This window comes from Colius striatus, chromosome 5 (genome assembly GCF_028858725.1).
Source record: "Colius striatus isolate bColStr4 chromosome 5, bColStr4.1.hap1, whole genome shotgun sequence".
NCBI classification, from domain to species: domain Eukaryota; kingdom Metazoa; phylum Chordata; class Aves; order Coliiformes; family Coliidae; genus Colius; species Colius striatus.
In genome coordinates, this window is record NC_084763.1 from 24,821,513 (window position 1) to 24,838,509 (window position 16,997).

Consider the following 16,997-nt stretch of genomic DNA (forward strand, 5'->3'; position numbering starts at 1 on the left):
TTTTCAAAAAGTAATTTTCTTCTTGTCATTCTTTCTTCAGTCTGCAATTTATCAACTACACTCAGAGTTATGTTGCTTTTAGCAGAACTAAGTGTTTAAAGGAACTTGAGAATAATTACACAGTCAGACCTGGTGTATGACCATAAAGATTTCTAGGGTAGCTCTTCATCTTGTAACAAAGACTGAAGCTCTTCCATATTAGCAGCACCTCCACATGCTTCTGATACCTGCTGTTTCTGTCCTTTGGGCAGCCTGCCACTCCCATTAACAGCAAACTGGATGCCTTTCTCCTATGGGGCTTTAGATGAACCATGAACTGTGGGATTATGATAAAATCTTCTAGCCATTTTAACACAGAAGGTCAGACCAGATGATAGAAATGGTCCAATCTGGCCTTAAAAGTTACTCAGTCTAGCTGGAGGTCAGATGTCTTAATCTCCTTCACTATTGTTGCTGGCTATTTGCCACAGCTCTTGCAAACCACAACTGCACTGACTTGTCCTTTTGTGGGTGGTGGGCAAAAGTCATTGTATATAAAATTTGGTATCTGGATATCTTAGTTGTTTCTCTGCGCTGTCACCAGTTTACTCCAATTAATGGCCTGATCCAGAATATGTAGTTCAGTCAAAGGATATAGTCAAATCCTGTTTCAGAGATCTGTTTTGAATGAGGATAAACTTTTAGCATTTATCTCCTTTAGCATTTATCTCCTTATCCCGTTGTTCCTGAGGTATCTAAGGGAACATCCTTCTTTTTGACCTCTTCTGATATTAAATAAATTCTTCCAAGAGGGAAGACTAGGAACAGTGTAATTGTTTCAGGTAGATTTTTTGTTTCTTAGTGCCCATGCTGGTTTTATGCAAAAAGAAAGAGATGAGCAGTAGACTGCAAATAGTTCACCTGTCCTTGTTAGAGTAACTCAGTTACATAAAATATTAGGACTTCTAATTTGTGAGTGGCAGGAAAGATGGAAACTTTTTCCTGGAAACTTTGAAGCTGCTGCATCATCTGAGGCATGAGCTCATATACCTGGCAGTGATGGAGGAGTGAGCCCTTGTGGTTATCTGTATGTTGTCACTGTTGGAAGCGCTGCTGATATTGTGATTGTCAGAGCACTAGCAGAGGAAATACTGGTTGAAACAGTGTGTTTAACAGTGATAATTCATTGGGCATGTGGAGCACAGGAAAGATGTGCTGCCCAGTGTGTTGTAATTCCTCTAAGACAAAGCTGTGTGAGGAAAGCCAGATGAGAACAGGGTTTGACGGGCTGGGGCTATACCTGAATGTCTCAAAATGTTGACCGATTCTAGGGCAGGAGCTTCCTCGGTGCTTCTAAGGATGTGTAAAGATTAAATAGATTCTTACAGGGGCAACCGTATTCCTCTCTGAAACAAGATCGATGGATAGCAAAGCAATGTAATTGCTTTCGATTAGTGCCTGTTGCAGAAGCTTGTACCTGTATTTTGATCCTGCCACAGATCATTTCATGGCACACTTACAACTATTCAGTTGCTTTGACATAGCAACATAGACTGTGGATGTTCATGTCAAGGACTCTTGACATGAGTGGGGGTTTTTTATCTTCATCAAACCCATAGCTTCACAGTTGGTTCAGCTTTTCCATCTTTAAAACAGGTCATTTCTCCACCAACCAATGTGTGGGCATATCTAAAAACCAACATCACTAAAATTTTTAAAATGCTAAGTGCTATAGGGAGCACTGTGGAAAAGCCTACATGTAAATCTGTGTTGCAATACATTTCCCTGGTAGGAGTATTCTAAAAAGTGGGGAAAGATAGGTAGGAGTTGTTATTGTGCTTGGATCTGTAATTTGCACCTTGCATTCAGAGAAGTGTCAACTTAATTGAAGCTCTGTCAAGGAAGGAGGTTTTATGTCCCTTAAACAGATAGGAATCCATCTCTAGGTAACGAGGTATACAGGTAAAATAGTTATAATATTTATTCTTTCAAATTCAGTGGAAAGCCTGAGCCTTACCCAGAGCCTTTAAAGGGAAGGAAGGTCATTTTTAATGCATCTTTTGTCCCTGGTGTTTATCGCAGTTAACATACAGAAATTAAAATCTTATTCTTAATTCCGTCAGGCTATCTGCAAACCACAAGTGAAATACCTGAATGAATTGTGAGGATGGAAGAAAGTTTTGACAAAAAAAAAGATGGTTGCATTTCAATGTCTATTTGCAAAGGGAATGAAACTAAGCAAACAGTGAATTGACTTGTTCTGCCGCTTCCTTCCTTTTCAGACTGTATTTCTGAAAGTGGAGTTGAATGCAATTCTAAACGGAGAACATGTTTGCCAGCTCCATGTCCTAATACGAGTAACATCAGCCTATGGAACATCCTGAGAAATAACATAGGAAAGGATCTCTCCAAAGTGGCCATGCCTGTTGAATTAAATGAGCCACTTAACACCCTTCAGCGTCTCTGCGAGGAGCTGGAGTACAGCGAGCTGCTGGATACAGCAGCGAGTACACCAAATCCATTTGAACGGATGGTAAATACATTTTAACAAACGCAAGTAACATTCAATATCATTCAAATACAGTAAATGTAGAAGCAACCTATTAAGATGTTCCTTTTTTTGTTTTCTTCCTGCTGAGAGGAAGATTCTCCAAACATGTGTCTGGGCATACCCCTCTTCTCCATGATTTCTGTTGTTTTGTTGTTCTTGTCTCTCTACTCTTACAGTACCTTGCTGTAAGGTTAAACGAAGATGTAGTTTAGTTCTGTTTTGCAGTTCTTACTTTGTAAGATAAAAAATTTACTGCAAAAGGGAAGAGGAGTTGAACTAATATACATTTCTACACAACTGTGATATCTTTATATTGACTAAATAAGCTCCATTTATTTTATTCACCAGTTTTGTGAGGTTTTGGGGTTGATCCAAAATGTTCAGGATCTCAGAACCCAGCAGTATGTTGGGTACAATAATGGTGTCATCTTTTGAACCCTGAATTCAGCATTTGGCAAAAGAACAAGAGAAAAATGCATTTCAGTTGTCCTGCTTCCTGATGAACAAGAACTATTCAACATGTAAGCCCGTAAATAAGGGATTAAAAGCTTTGTAGCTTCTCTTAAGTGGAAACTATGGATTTTCCCTAAAATGAAATTAAATCTCTTCAACTCAATATATTTCATCTTAAAATGAGGTTATTAATGAATGTAAATATTCATGTTGCAAACACTGTTTAAAAAGTCTCTTGCAAGGGCTACAATCTAGTGTCTGTTTCCAGGACAGAGAGTGGGGTGCCTAATTGGGAATTCTGGTGCACAGCTTTTCTTGTTCTCTTGAGAGTATATGTTAAAAGGAAGGTGAGCAGTAGCTGTTCATAAGGAAGTGAAAGGAAGCCTTTGCCTGCCTTCCCACACCCAAGCATTTGGAAATTACTTCAGAACGGAGTATTCTTTGTGTTTGAGAAATTCCCAAGGTGAAATTAGTGCTAGCTGTTGCACAGGAATTGCAATAGTTCAGAAAAGACACTCTGAAGTGGATTTAGGTTCTGAATCTACACTTTCACAAGATGAGGAAAAGGGAATAAAAAGGGAGAAAAATAGTACAAAAGAGATCTGAATTAAACAACTGTGAATTCTAGTTCCTCTGATTTAGGAGGAATTATGCTTGAGTTGGCTACAAAAATTGGGAAGAGTTGCCTGTGTCTCAATCGTAAGAAGTTTCATGGTTAGGCAGTAGCACACAGTAGATAAAAGGCAATTCTATTCAAACTGCATTAGAAATAGCAAAAATTGGTGAAAAAACATCCAGTAATTCCTGTGCCACGTTGATCCTGAATCCATAAAATCACAGGAAATAACTATAAAAGCCAGTTACAATACAAAATCTAACTGATTATTTTAAGGTTACTATTTTGAATTGTGTTGCAGATGCTAATCTATTTCAAACAGTTTTCAGAAATATGGTTTTCAATTGAAAAAATTTGCTGTGTTTGACCCTAGTAATTCAATTTTTGCACCCTTGAATGACTCTGAAAAATGAATAATTCTCTAGTGTGTGAGCTGGTGCATAGCTTGTAGGCAGCATGAGTGTTTGTAGTCTGCAAATAACGGGAAAAACACACAATCTGATGTCAGGATAAGACTTTTTTTTTTTTCCCCATTAAATCAGAATGTATAGCAAAAAATGCATATGGCTGTGGTAAATTAATTTCATCAAAATAATCCATGTGTTTTTCCTAGGTGTATATAGCTGCTTTTGCAGTCTCTGCATATGCATCCAGTTACTACCGAGCTGGAAGTAAGCCATTTAATCCTGTGCTTGGAGAAACCTATGAATGTATTCGTGAAGATAAGGGTTTCCAGTTCTTTGCAGAACAGGTGCTGTATGCTGTAACCCTCTAGATTTTCTCCTTGATATGCTGCTTAATTCTAAATGCATGGCTGAAATCCTCTGATATTAATAGCAAAATCCAAAATTACTTTGTGTAGCCTGAGCCCAGCAAAACTCAAGGGACCTTGCAGAATTAGAAATTAAGAAAATCATTCTTTGAGACAAGTCTGCTAACTCTGGTATAGAATGTGACAACCAGTTGACATTCGAGAAGCAAAGGCTGGCAGGCTGCCTACTCCAGTAATTAGATAACTAGGTTAAGTGGAGTGTGATTCCCATTGCTGAAATCTGATCACAATTGCAATGAACATTCACATTCTAGTAATTTTCTTTTGTGTGTAATCATTAAAAATACCCTATCTTCAACTGTTTAATGTCTTCTTATATATTCTTTGTGTGAGTCAATCAACCACTAGTATTTTCCATGGCATCATGAACGTTTCTGCTTCCTGTCTAAATATGTTATGGGTTAAGCCTTTCAAATCCAGTACCAGAGCTTAGTAGGTGAAGAGTATATACAACACATCAAGGTCTGACTGTTTGTGAAAGTAATTCTCAAGGAATAATAAACATAGAATCATAGAATGATTCTATGATGATTATTCCTTGAGAATAATAGTAATAGGAGAATAATTATTGAGCATGGGTGAAAAATATTAAATTAAAACCAGCTAATTTGTCAGAATTTCTAAGCTTGAGACATGTTAAAAATAGAGAAAACTAAAAGAATCTGGTGCCTAGCAGCCTAAGAATGATTGAAAGCTGTCTTGTTCTGTCTAGACATAGAAAAATGCAAAAAGTGCAATGGACAAGGGTGTACAACCTAGAAGTTTAACCTGAGAAAACCTTCTAAGATACTTCCTTTAGGAAATGAAGTGGTTTTGACTGGCTCTGAAGATATAACATTTGTGCATTGTGTTTTAGAACTGACAAAGAGGAGTGCTATGTGATTTTCCCTTAGCCATGGGAAATGTCACAGGCAAGAGTAAAAATGAGTTAAAAAAAAAAGAGCAAAACAGTCAAAGCAAGATTTCAATTTCAAAGTTCAACCAACGTATCTTGTTCTTCATTGCATTACCTCTGTTCTAAGATGTTGTATATAAAGCACTGCAGTTACCAGTGTAATATCAAATTGGAGTAACGAAAGTGGTCAGTAAAACTTAATACTGAGCTCAATGTTAGATTGAATTAAAGGAAGATATATTCTTCTGGATATTGGATAAAACAGTACAAAGACTACTTCTTAAAAAGGAACTGTAATACATGAGAGGACTTGGGCTGTCAACTTTTGTTCTAGTAGGTACAATAAGTGAATGAGTTTATAGGGGTAAAGTTACTGTGACAGTATGGAGTGGAAGAGTATTAAGGAAAGGAGGGCAGCACAGGAGGAAAGAAATTTCATGCTGTTAATAAACATTAAATATTTCTCTTTGCAGCAGGAGCTGTTGCTTCTTGCTTGTGCAAGCATTTTGGTGCTTATTCTGGGTAACTTGTTAGTGCAGATAATATGTAATCCATGGAATAGATAGGCAAAACTGTATAAAATAACAGAGTTCCTGTTCTATTACTAGAGTGAGTTTAGAATAACTCCACTTAGCACCACGACCTTAACTGTGGAATTAAAACAGTTTAAGCAAGAACTAAATTTAACCCATGAATTAAAGAGACATCTGGGGTTAATCTGGGTGCAGTATGTGAGGAGGAGAGTGTTGCTTTTGATGGATTAGGCCTAAGTGAGAGTAATTAGTTTTTTGGGTTTTTTAAAGCAATAACTGGATACCTGCAGAAAAGACGCTCAATAGCAAATTTCCAAAATCAGTAACAAAGAAGAAAGTAAAACTGCATTTGAGCTGTGTAGGTAGTTGAGAAATTAAATTCATAGTGGGAAATAGCAGTTTGACTTGAAAAGAAAGTTTTCTCTGTCAAAAGAACAGTAATTACACAGCAAAGAGCTGGTCCTGGTTGTTAGTCATGATCATCAAGAAGGGAGAATTTACAGCCAAGGAAGGATGGCTTCTTTCACATTGGTTACTTTATTATTGACTATTTCCTTTGAATAATCTGCATTGTGTGTTTGTTTATTTACAGTCCTTGCTTTGCTATTTTGGTGATTGTCCTAATTCATGTATATGCTGTTACCCAAAGCTGACAAAATGCGGTGCATGTGGTTAGAGTTTCGCAGTAGAAACACCTGGAGTGTCATTGCTGCAGTAGTAGGGGTTGCTACATGGAATTTCATGGTATAATTTTTTCACTCATGGCCTCCTCAGAGATGCTGATACTGTGTCCTCCCTCATAGATAGCGTTTTAGGGTATTTACTGTACAAAAGAATTTGACCTTTTGGCTTTTTTTTTTTTGACTATGTGCTCAAAGTACAACTTCTATTAATATATTAAGAGATCCTATGGGTAAATGTAATTATCACCTTAGAGGCAACATACAAAATATATAGTTAGATTTTTCACTTGATTCACAAAATTCACAAGCCTTTTAAAATAAGTCCTTCCCATATCTTTCAAGGCTTCTTAGGTCTTAGTATGTTAATAATCTCACTGCCTCCCCCTTCAGGACACAACTGCAAAAGGAAAGTGTACAACTCGTAAATGCCATATATGAATGGAGAATGAAGCGGGATAGGGGGGTGTGGGGGCAAGAAGCCAAACCAAAAAGTCTGTTCAAGTATTAACATGTTCATCTTTTTTTCCCCCTTTCATGTCTTGCTGTTAGGTCAGCCATCATCCACCTATTTCTGCATGCCATGCTGAATCTGTGAATTTTGCTTTTTGGCAAGGTAAACTCTTCAATCTATCATTTACTTTTACACAGTATTTCATTATTCATTTCAGTGTTCATAATATTTTCATTGTATGTCTGACATGAAATATCCAGAAGATGGGAAACAATGAAATTCTCTGCTTGAATTGTATAAGAATGGCTTAAAGAAATGCTAGCTTATATTTAGTTGCATGCTACTTACTTGGATATTCTGTCGTTATAAAAATGTTCAAGGGTTTTTTATATATAACATTAATTGATTATTCTTTTTGTGTACAAATTCCTGTATTTCTTTAAAAAGTCCCTTAGGAAGAAACAGTTGTACCTCTAGTTATTTATAAAACAATCTAGGACACAGCTTATAAAACTACAAGTTAAATCCCAAACCTTGGCAGATTTCCTGAACCTATTCTGAAAATCACTTCCAAAAATTAGCATAACAGCAAGGATAAATATATTTACCTTGTTTTTCTCTGCTGGTATTGTTACAACATATAAGATTTCATGTTCTTTGACTACTAACATAGCGTTTCAAAAGAAGTGTGTTGGAACTTTGTTTGCTGTATAATGCTGGTGAGGATGTCAGCCAGTTACAGTACCTGTGTGGTCAGACATTTTGGAATGTACATGGAACATAACTGTGCCTTTTAACTCAGTTAAAATCCTTTACCTAGAGGTTTGTCAATTCACAATGTAACCATATTAATTCTGTTATGATACACTCTGCAGACTTGATTATATTTATTACAGATGGAGAGATACTGAACAGAAGTTGGAACTCGTTTGTCTGGATTTCATTTTTCAGTATAATTCTTTGCTTTCTAAACAAATAAAGGGACACAAGAGTTACTTCGTTCTTAGCTAAAAACAGAGATGACCAAAAACTTCTTCAGTAACTGAAAACCATATAAATAAGACTAGAGAGTGGCCTATCTTAATAAAAACTGATGAGAAACTCATTTTTTTAAAGCAGATCTTGGCAATAGTTATCACTCAAATATTTTAACACTTGCATTTAGAGAACAAAGCTATTCAACAGAGATGAGAACTGAGAATTTGATCAGTGAAAGAGTCTGAGATTTGATTTAATGAGCACAGGAGACTCAGGGCAGTGCAGGTTGTTTGATGTTTATTTTGTATTTAAATGTGGCTAACTGAGCTTATGGGAGATCTTGACACTACTTTTTTCCATTGCAAAGGTAGTTTGTAAATACCATGGCCTCTTGTAATGGGGCTATATTAACTTATGTGAAAAGATTAACATCAAGTTCATTATGAAGATAGCTTGGCAATGAGGTAAGTTTTCTGTGTGCAGAGGTCTTTTTCACTTACCATATTATCTGCCTATCTGAAAAGGATATAGTCCTTAGTAACATTACTAGAGTAGTACTGTCATCCCACCAGACACTGACTTGAGTTCATCTCTTTGAACATCAAGAAATCTCTTGATTGTCTCTAGTGAGCCCAAAGAGTGGGTTCTGACAGGGACGGTTATTTTGGAAATAATTTTCCCCAGCTTATGAAGCTGACTCTACTTTTGGACACACAAACAATGGAAATGCAGACTAGAATGTTCCAGCTATTACAGCATCTGTGCCTGAATTAGCTTGAGCATAGCTTTGAAATAGCACTTTGCTTGTCTTTACTGAGAAAGCTAGTCAAGAATTTGGCTCAACATCATCATATTCAAGTTAGTTTTGGAGTTCGTACTGTGCACTGCAGGAATCTGCTGTCACTGAAGGTGCATCAACCTGGAAAAAAAAAACAAAACAAACCCAAAAGGTACTTCTCTCAATGTATAAGAAAGAATCATCAGGAATTCTGTCTGATGTCCCTGATTCTGCAGCTATTGGCAGTGGTAGGCAGCTTGGTGTGGCTCAGTCCTATCGCTTGCATATGTGTACTCAAGAGATATATCATCTTCTAACTACAATTTGAGCATCAATCTCACAGCTAACATAGTTATGCAGTTTCACCCCACAAATGCATAGGAAATAGTGTTTTGGTTTTCCTTTTGATAGTAATAGCATCTTTTTGAGACTAGAGATTAATTTTTCCCTCTTTTTCAGTTTTGACAGGGAATGGATTTCCTAATGTCTAATATGGCAAGGATACTATTCCTCTATGCTCTGAAATTACTATGAAAGTTACTGCCTGAATATCTAGCCAATTTAATTCTGCACTACTTCCACCATGCTTTTCTGTTTGTTTCTTTCTCTTCCAGGTGTTTTTACTCAATATATTTGGCTAAATTTGCATTTCACGTCCTTTATTTTGGACAAATGACATGAGACTTGGACACGCCTTTCTATGATTCAGACAAGATTTTAAAAGGCCAGTTAAACTTACAGAGGAAGTTGGACTAAATCCCTCTGCAATTTTTGTGCCCTTTGAAACATTCTCATGCTTCTTTACTGCAGAACTATTCTTAGTTGCTATATTTTTGTATTTGAAATTCTGCTTTTGTTTTTGGAAATATCTGCATTCATTAACTAGCAACTGAATTGCAGAGAAATGTGTGCTCTCTATAGCATATTCAAATTCCTCTTTTGAAAAAAAAATTCAGAGTACTTTTAACCCTCTGCTACTTTGCTACTTAAATAGCCAATAGTTTAATTTAAAAACAATCCCAAAACCATGTTTGAATGTCCACAACATTCTTTGAACCTTTCTATTATGTTGCACTTTATTATTTTTCACGTCCTGAAAATGAGATAAGACCCAGAAACAGATTGATTCATCTATGCCTATGCTTAAACCTGTCTCTTTTTTATTTATCTTCCTGTTTCAGATGTAAGATGGAAAAACAAATTCTGGGGCAAGTCCATGGAAATTGTTCCAGTTGGTACAACACATGTAACTCTTCCAGCGTAAGTGCGTTGCTGTTCACACACAGGCAGAGACATGCTTGCACTCACTGGAGTTACACTTAAGCAGATGAGGACAAGCTGTGCTGTGCCATATTAGACCTTTGGAAGAATTGGTCATTGTGATGCAGTTTGAAAAGAAAAGGGAGAGGGGGAAGGAAAAAAACCCCACCAAAAGAAAACAAAACACGTATTCTTCCAAAGGTTATATAAAAGAAAAAAAAGATTAAATAAAAAATGTCACTCCTGTGTATCTTGCAAAAAGTTTGTATTTTCATACTTGAGTTTAATTTCAAGCTTCATGCGTTTTAAACTCACAGAGGAAAAACTGCATGGTAGAGGAAGCTATGAATTCTTTTGCTTGAATATGGGTTTAGTGGTGAGAGTCTGCTGTTGTTCCTGTCTTTTGTAGCTGTATTTATGTGGGCCCTGACACTATAGGGTTCTGGTCTGTAGGTGAGGCTGGTAGCCATCATCACTGCATAAAGAATTATTTTAAATGATAAATAGAACCAATTGCATATCTGGTGTTTATTATTCAAGGAAGTTAGCAGCCACTGTGGTTAAGTGTTGATTAAAGGGTTTTTTGTATTTCTTTTTTAAGTAAAAATCTGCAGTGTTCCTATGCTGGCTTGTCACAGTGCTCGTTATAGATCAACAATTAGATCTCTTAAAATTTATCCACTACCCACCATGTTTGCAGAACCAGAAGTCTAAAGGTTGAGTAGTGTTCTAATTAAATCTGTTTTCCAAAGAGAGTCTGCAAAATTAATTATCTGGCCATTTGAAACAAAAAAAACCCCTCAAGAAGCTAGCACTCATTAGACTAAGCATCAAAGAGCACGCCTGTTTCTTTTAAGTGGATAAAATTACAATATAGTAAGATAATATCCCAAAGAAAATAACATCCAAAACTGTGTTGTGTTCATAGCTGCTAGCCAAAGGTGTGGAGTTGTTGTGGTTCAAGCCCAGCTGGAAACAGGACAGGAGTGAAAGTTATTAAGGATATGAGTGAGGGTTCAGAGCCAAGGTTAACTAATAGATAGGCCTATGGTGAGCTGATGAACTGGCAAATAATTCAGTTCACATGTGATCTCCATGTACAGGTTTGTATCCCTGTGTATTTGATACAGAATTGGATACAAAAAGGGTACTGAGGCTGTAGGCAAAAATGAAACATTAGTATTAGGGTTATTTTTGGAGCAAATGTGTTATTTTGAGCATGCATGATAGAGCATGTGAGCTTCAGATAGGGACGGGAAAACAAGTTATTGTGAGGTAAATTAATCTGCTAGTCTGTAAAAACTGTCTTTGTGCATACTCCTACAGTGCAGCAAGCGAAATCAAGTGGTTAAGGGGAGACAAGAAAAGATTTTAATATCATCTTGGGATGTGTGTGAGGCAGTTGCTATGAGGAGACTGGTACTTTGTAGGTTTTCCCTTTACTTACCAGTAGTGACTTGGCTATCAATACCCAGAATAAATTCTAGAATACTTGTCTTCATGAGACTTTCCTTTTTGTAATGGTTTACAAAGCTGTTTCATAAGAACATCTACCTCTTTAACATAAGGTAAAATATTGTATTACCTACTGGTATTTGTTCATCTCTCCTTGTTTACTGTCTTCCAGTGAGCAACTGCATCTTGAACTACCTGGTGGGAATTGTTGCTCTTGCCTTGAGAGCTTGAGCCAATCTCATTCCACTCAAAAAAGTCTTTTGATGAGTCTAGTAGCCTATGTCTTTGTGTTTTTTTCAGTTGTCCCTTGTATTATAAGCTATGGGTATTTCAGCCCATAGAAGATGTTAGAATGATTACTTATGGAAACTTAAAACTGCTAAAGAGGGACAAGTACATTGAGAGAAAACTGAAATCAAGGCCAAAGTTTATAGCAGGAGTGAAAGGGGTTTTTAGGGGACAGGATTATTGTCATAGGGTTTGTTTTTGAGAAGATGTGGAACAAGTAGATGAGGCATCCCAGGCAAAAAAAAATGGTTTGTGGAGTCTTTCTAATCAAGTTCTCTGTAATTTAGAGGACTGGAGTATCTCTCTTAACAAGAAAATGCTGCAAGACCTGGGGCTGTTTAGCCTGGAGAAGAGAAGACTTGAGAGGGCACCTTATCAATGCTTATAAATACCTAAAGGACAGATGTCCAGAAGATGGGGCCAGTCTTTTTTCTGTAGCACTCAATGACAGGACAAGGGGTGATGGGCACAAGATGAACACAGGAAGTTCCACTGGAACATGAGGAGAAACTTCTTTCTTGTGAGGGTGAGGGAGCCCTGGCACAGGCTGTTCAGGGAGGGTGTGGAGTCTCCTTCTCTGGAGGTTTCCAAACCCACTTGGACATGGTCCTGTGTGACGTGATCTAGGTGAACTCCCTTTAGCAGGTGATTGGTCTGTGAATCACCATTCTGTGATTCTGGTTTTTTTTTTGGTTTGGTTTTTTTTCACAAGTTTACTAGATTTTTTTTATGTATTTTTTTTCTTACAGTTTTAAAGACCATTTTACATGGAACAAGGTAACATCTTGCATCCATAACATCTTAAGTGGGCAAAGATGGATTGAACACTATGGAGAGATCATCATCAAAAATCTTAATGATGACACTTGCCACTGCAAACTGACTTTCATAAAGGTAACCACAGCAATGTTGGCAGTGCCTTTTCTAGCAGGCACAGCAGTGGGTGGATTATCTCTGCTTACAAGCATATTTTCCTATAGTTCTGTTGTAATTACCTGTGATTCTTTGAGAAACTTTAACTCTGAAGGAACTGCCACTCACTAGGTAGAGCCAGACAAGAAAGAGAAGTAACAGCTTTCTCAGGTGATTCCACTGGAGATGCAGAAAAGTATGAGGAAAGGAAAGGAAGATATATGATGAAAAACCTACTTTGTTTGAGAGAGGTAGGCACAAGGTGTCTGCTGACATTGGTTAACCACATGCCTCCTGCTGACCCATTGGCTTGTGCTGTGGTTGCATTCATTCAGCATCTGTACAACCAAAGCTCATGCAGGATGTCACCCCATGCTCTTTTCTAGCCCTCTGCAGGTACTCAGAGGGGTTGAAGTGAAAGGTTGTGATGTTACTCAAAGCTTTTGCTTCAGTACAGGGCATGAAGATATGACTTCCTCAGGAAATTCCTTTATGACCGAAATTAAAATTAGTTTTTGGCAATCGTTGACTTCTTCCCAGTAAAGGAAAAATCAATGAAGACCTAAAACTGTGCTGAAATTTCTACCCTGAGAAAGTTTTTCAAAACATGCTAGGAGACTTCCCTTAACCTGCATTTTCTGTATCTTATTGCTGGAGAAAGGCTGTGCTTTACATAGAACCAGACCATACAGATACAAGCTGAGTACTTCAGCATACCTATGCAGCATGGCATGCTTGGCAGCAACAAGAGCAAGGTTTGCTTTTCTCATTTCTACTTTGCTTTCTAAGAAACATCAGGGTGGTTATTATTTTTATTGGGAAGTATTGCAGTGGGTGTTCACAATTCAAATTTTAAAGATTGCGAGACTGCAAATCTTACACTTTTGGTATTGTATGTTTTCTAAAGTGGAGATTATCATATTGGTTCCCTCTCTTCCACTTCTGCAAATTTGGGGAAGAGGCAGATAACGAAGTCAGGCATCAGTGTTTCGTGTCATTGGGCAAAATTCAAGGTCAGCTCTGCTTCACCTGGAGCTACCCTTAAAAAAGGCAAACAATAAATGCAGTTCTTAATGTCAGTATTTTAGTAAGCCAATTAATTAACAGCAGTTTGCATATCATATTGTAATGCACACCAAAATGAGTAGTTTTCATTTCAGAAAACCACCCTACAGCATGATGCTGGCATGGCAAAATCATTTACTCTTGATTTCTTATGCGCCATTTTTCCCTGTGTTCCTTTTAATTATAGGCAAAGTATTGGAGTCCCAATGCACATGAGATTGAAGGCAGTGTCATGGATAAAGCTGGGAAAGTTGTGCATCGACTCTTTGGGAAGTGGCACGAAAGTTTATACTGTGGGACAACTTCATCTTCAAACTGTATATGGAGAGCAAGTCAGTGATCAGAATGGCTAACATACAGAACTTTAGATCTGCTTGAGAATAAGCTTACTATTTTAATCTCTTTATTAGGCTCCAACTTCTTGTTATTTCTATATGGAATATTAGATTTCTTTTTGTCAAGCATTTAAAATTTAGAGCTGAATAATACATCATTTAACTTAAATAATGTGGAGAACTTAACACCATGGCTTCCTACATTTTCTCCCTTGTCCCCCATTTTCATGTTTAGCCATGAAGTAGGTATTGAGAACTCTAAAAGGATGGGGGAAACGAAAAAAATGAGCAAAACTCTCCATTTTTTTGTGTCTATATTTCATGTGTTAAACATTGGAGGATAGCCCACAAAGCTCAGTTCTATAATGACAGCCATATCTGAACTTCTTCCAGGCTTGTGGGGTTTTTGCCTACTGTAGTTAGAAAAAGCACTGTGATAATAGAATGACTCTCATGTCATGCAGCTGTGCCTGAATTCATCTGAGAGAACAGAAATCTGTTTTGTTGCCGTGCAGTTATCATGGGAGATGTTGTCTTTTGTCCCATCTTTAAAAACTTCTTATTCCCTCAGAACTGAGACCATGGTACAGAGATGAACAAATGACTGAGGGGAGATATTAGAACTTTCCTTCTAAAGATAATAGCATTTAATTGGAATTCTGAATGTACCCCTTTCTTCTGTAGATCCAATGCCTAAAGATTATGAACAGTGGTATGGATTTACTCAATTTGCACTGGAGTTAAATGAACTAGACCTGCAAACTAGGTCATTTCTCCCAGCTACTGATACACGCTTTAGGCCAGACCAAAGGTAAGAAGTTTTAACTCTTATATGGCTCCTCAAATAGTTCTTAATCTTCTATATGCTCACTTTACTCCATGCTGAGACTATTTTATGTAGATACCTGCAATGTGTTCCTACTTCTATGTTAAAGTGCATCTGAAACAGATGTTTTAATCTCTTATCAATACATGGTCTAGTCATTATGGACCAGTGTTTCATAAAATTCTCTCTTGGATGCTACTAGATAACTGCCTTTTCAAAGACGTTAGAACTTCAGTACTTTGGGTACAGGTTGTTGAGCAAACTGTGTTTGAATAGCCAAAACCTGAGACACTTGAAATTTCTTTTTGCAGTGGAATTTCTACTGTTGCTAATTTGCAAGGGAAAGCATATATATAGTGATGAGACTGAGCTTGTTGTGAGAGTTACTTTTCCTTAAGTGCTTTCTGATAATGCAGTAGTCTGCAGGTGTAGGTTTTTATCATTAAACACTGTGAACTGCCTGCTGTAAAGATTAGGCCTGGAGCTCTAGAGGATCTGGCAAAGATGGGGAACAGGAGCACAAGTTACGTCTCTTATCACTGCTGGTGCTACAGGTTTCTAGAAGAAGGAAATATTGAAGCAGCTGAAATGCAAAAGCAGAGGATTGAGCAGCTGCAGAGAGAGAGACGGAAGGTGCTGGAAGAAAACAATCTAGAGCATCAGCCTAGATTTTTCAGGTACTATATAATAATTAGCATTATTAAATAAATGCTACCATTTATTGAAACTGTTATTAATAGGTCTGGTTCTAAACTGCCCTAGAGTGAGCTCTAGTTTTTTCCAGGAGTCTTCTGTATTTTTGATTTTTGTACTTTAGAAAAGTAGAACACTCTAGACTTAGTTAAAACTCAGAATTATCTTGCTTTTTTAGTAGTATATCCCCAAATTTTTGGCTTGATGGCAATTGATATTTGTCGTGGTTTAGGCCCATCAGGGAACAAAGACCATGATTAGCCTCGAGTACCGAAGAGGCTGAGAATTGCTCAAGGGCAGGGAGAGCTTAATTGCTGCTTAAGGTTCAGGACAAAACAGACCAGGCCACTCGGTTTGGGGAAGAAAACAGAGAAACAATTTAATGCAACATCAACTAAAACATACCCCAAAAACCCAAAATATAACCAAAATGAAACAGCACAGAGTAATACAACAACGAAGAGTCCAACCAGCCTTTTTAAGAACACCTTCTTGCCACCCCTCCCCTCTTCCCGGGCTCAGAGCCTTGATCCCGATGTTTTTACCTCGTCCCCCCTCGAATGGTTTAGGGGGGGGTGGGTTCAATTAGTCTGTTCCCAATAGCTTCTGCCATTTGTCCCTCCTCAGGACAGGTGAACTCCACACCAGTCCTCCCTGCAAGTCCATGGGGTAACTCACACGCATGGCAGACCTGCACGGGCTGCTCCGACACACACTTGTCCCAAAGGCAGCAGCTCCTCTCTGCCTCTCGTGTGGGGCTGCTCTGCGGCGTGCAGGCTCTCCAGCACGGCCTGGGCCATGGCCATCTCCCCACACAGTCCCTTGCCCGTCCGGGCTCACTCACATGGAGCTGCTGGTGGCTCTCAGTCCTGCCATGGATCTCCATAGATTGCAGGGGCACAGCTGCATTCTCGCCACGGCTTGCAGAAGGGTCTCTGGTCTATTGCTTCTCTTTCCTTCCTCCTTCTCTGGCTGAAGGGTCCACGTAGTCGCCTCCATCTTGTATCACTCTTACACCTCCTGCCAGGACTTCAAATTCCCGTCCCCTAAATAGTGATCGCAGAGGCGCCAGATTGGCCCAGGCGGGCCAGAGGTGGGTGTGAACCCAGGAGCCAGGGGAGGGTCCGCAAACTCTTTACCGGGTCTTCACTGCAACCCGCTCCCCCTGTTACTAAGCCAAAAGCTGCTCCTTGCTAAACCAGAACAATATTTAGTCTACATTTTAATTTGCCTGGGTGAATGTCGCATCTTTAATTCTTTCAAGCTGGATTGAGCTTAATTACATCTGTGGAATTCAGTGGGATTGCTTTGTGCAGAAGTGTGCAGAATTGGAGCCTTTCATTTCTGGGCTGTTTTTGAACATTTCTCCTATTTTGTGGGGATAGAATAATCATTTAAAATCAATTAACAGGAG

The 16,997-nt window shown here is 38.2% G+C and overlaps 1 protein-coding gene across 7 annotated transcripts in view; it reads left to right on the forward strand.

Annotated features, from left to right (window-relative positions):
- OSBPL3 (oxysterol binding protein like 3) overlaps positions 1-16,997 on the forward strand; it is a 90,536-nt gene that overhangs the window by 66,996 nt on the left and 6,543 nt on the right. For 6 of the 7 annotated variants that reach the window (XM_061996894.1, XM_061996893.1, XM_061996896.1 and 3 more), the window contains 8 exons: positions 2,262-2,512; positions 4,213-4,350; positions 7,092-7,155; positions 9,931-10,009; positions 12,502-12,646; positions 13,917-14,061; positions 14,749-14,875; positions 15,445-15,567. In XM_061996894.1, coding sequence (XP_061852878.1) covers positions 2,262-2,512; positions 4,213-4,350; positions 7,092-7,155; positions 9,931-10,009; positions 12,502-12,646; positions 13,917-14,061; positions 14,749-14,875; positions 15,445-15,567 — 1,072 coding nt within the window. The remainder of the gene's footprint in view (positions 1-2,261; positions 2,513-4,212; positions 4,351-7,091; positions 7,156-9,930; positions 10,010-12,501; positions 12,647-13,916; positions 14,062-14,748; positions 14,876-15,444; positions 15,568-16,997) is intronic. The other variant, XM_061996899.1, reaches the window with a different exon arrangement.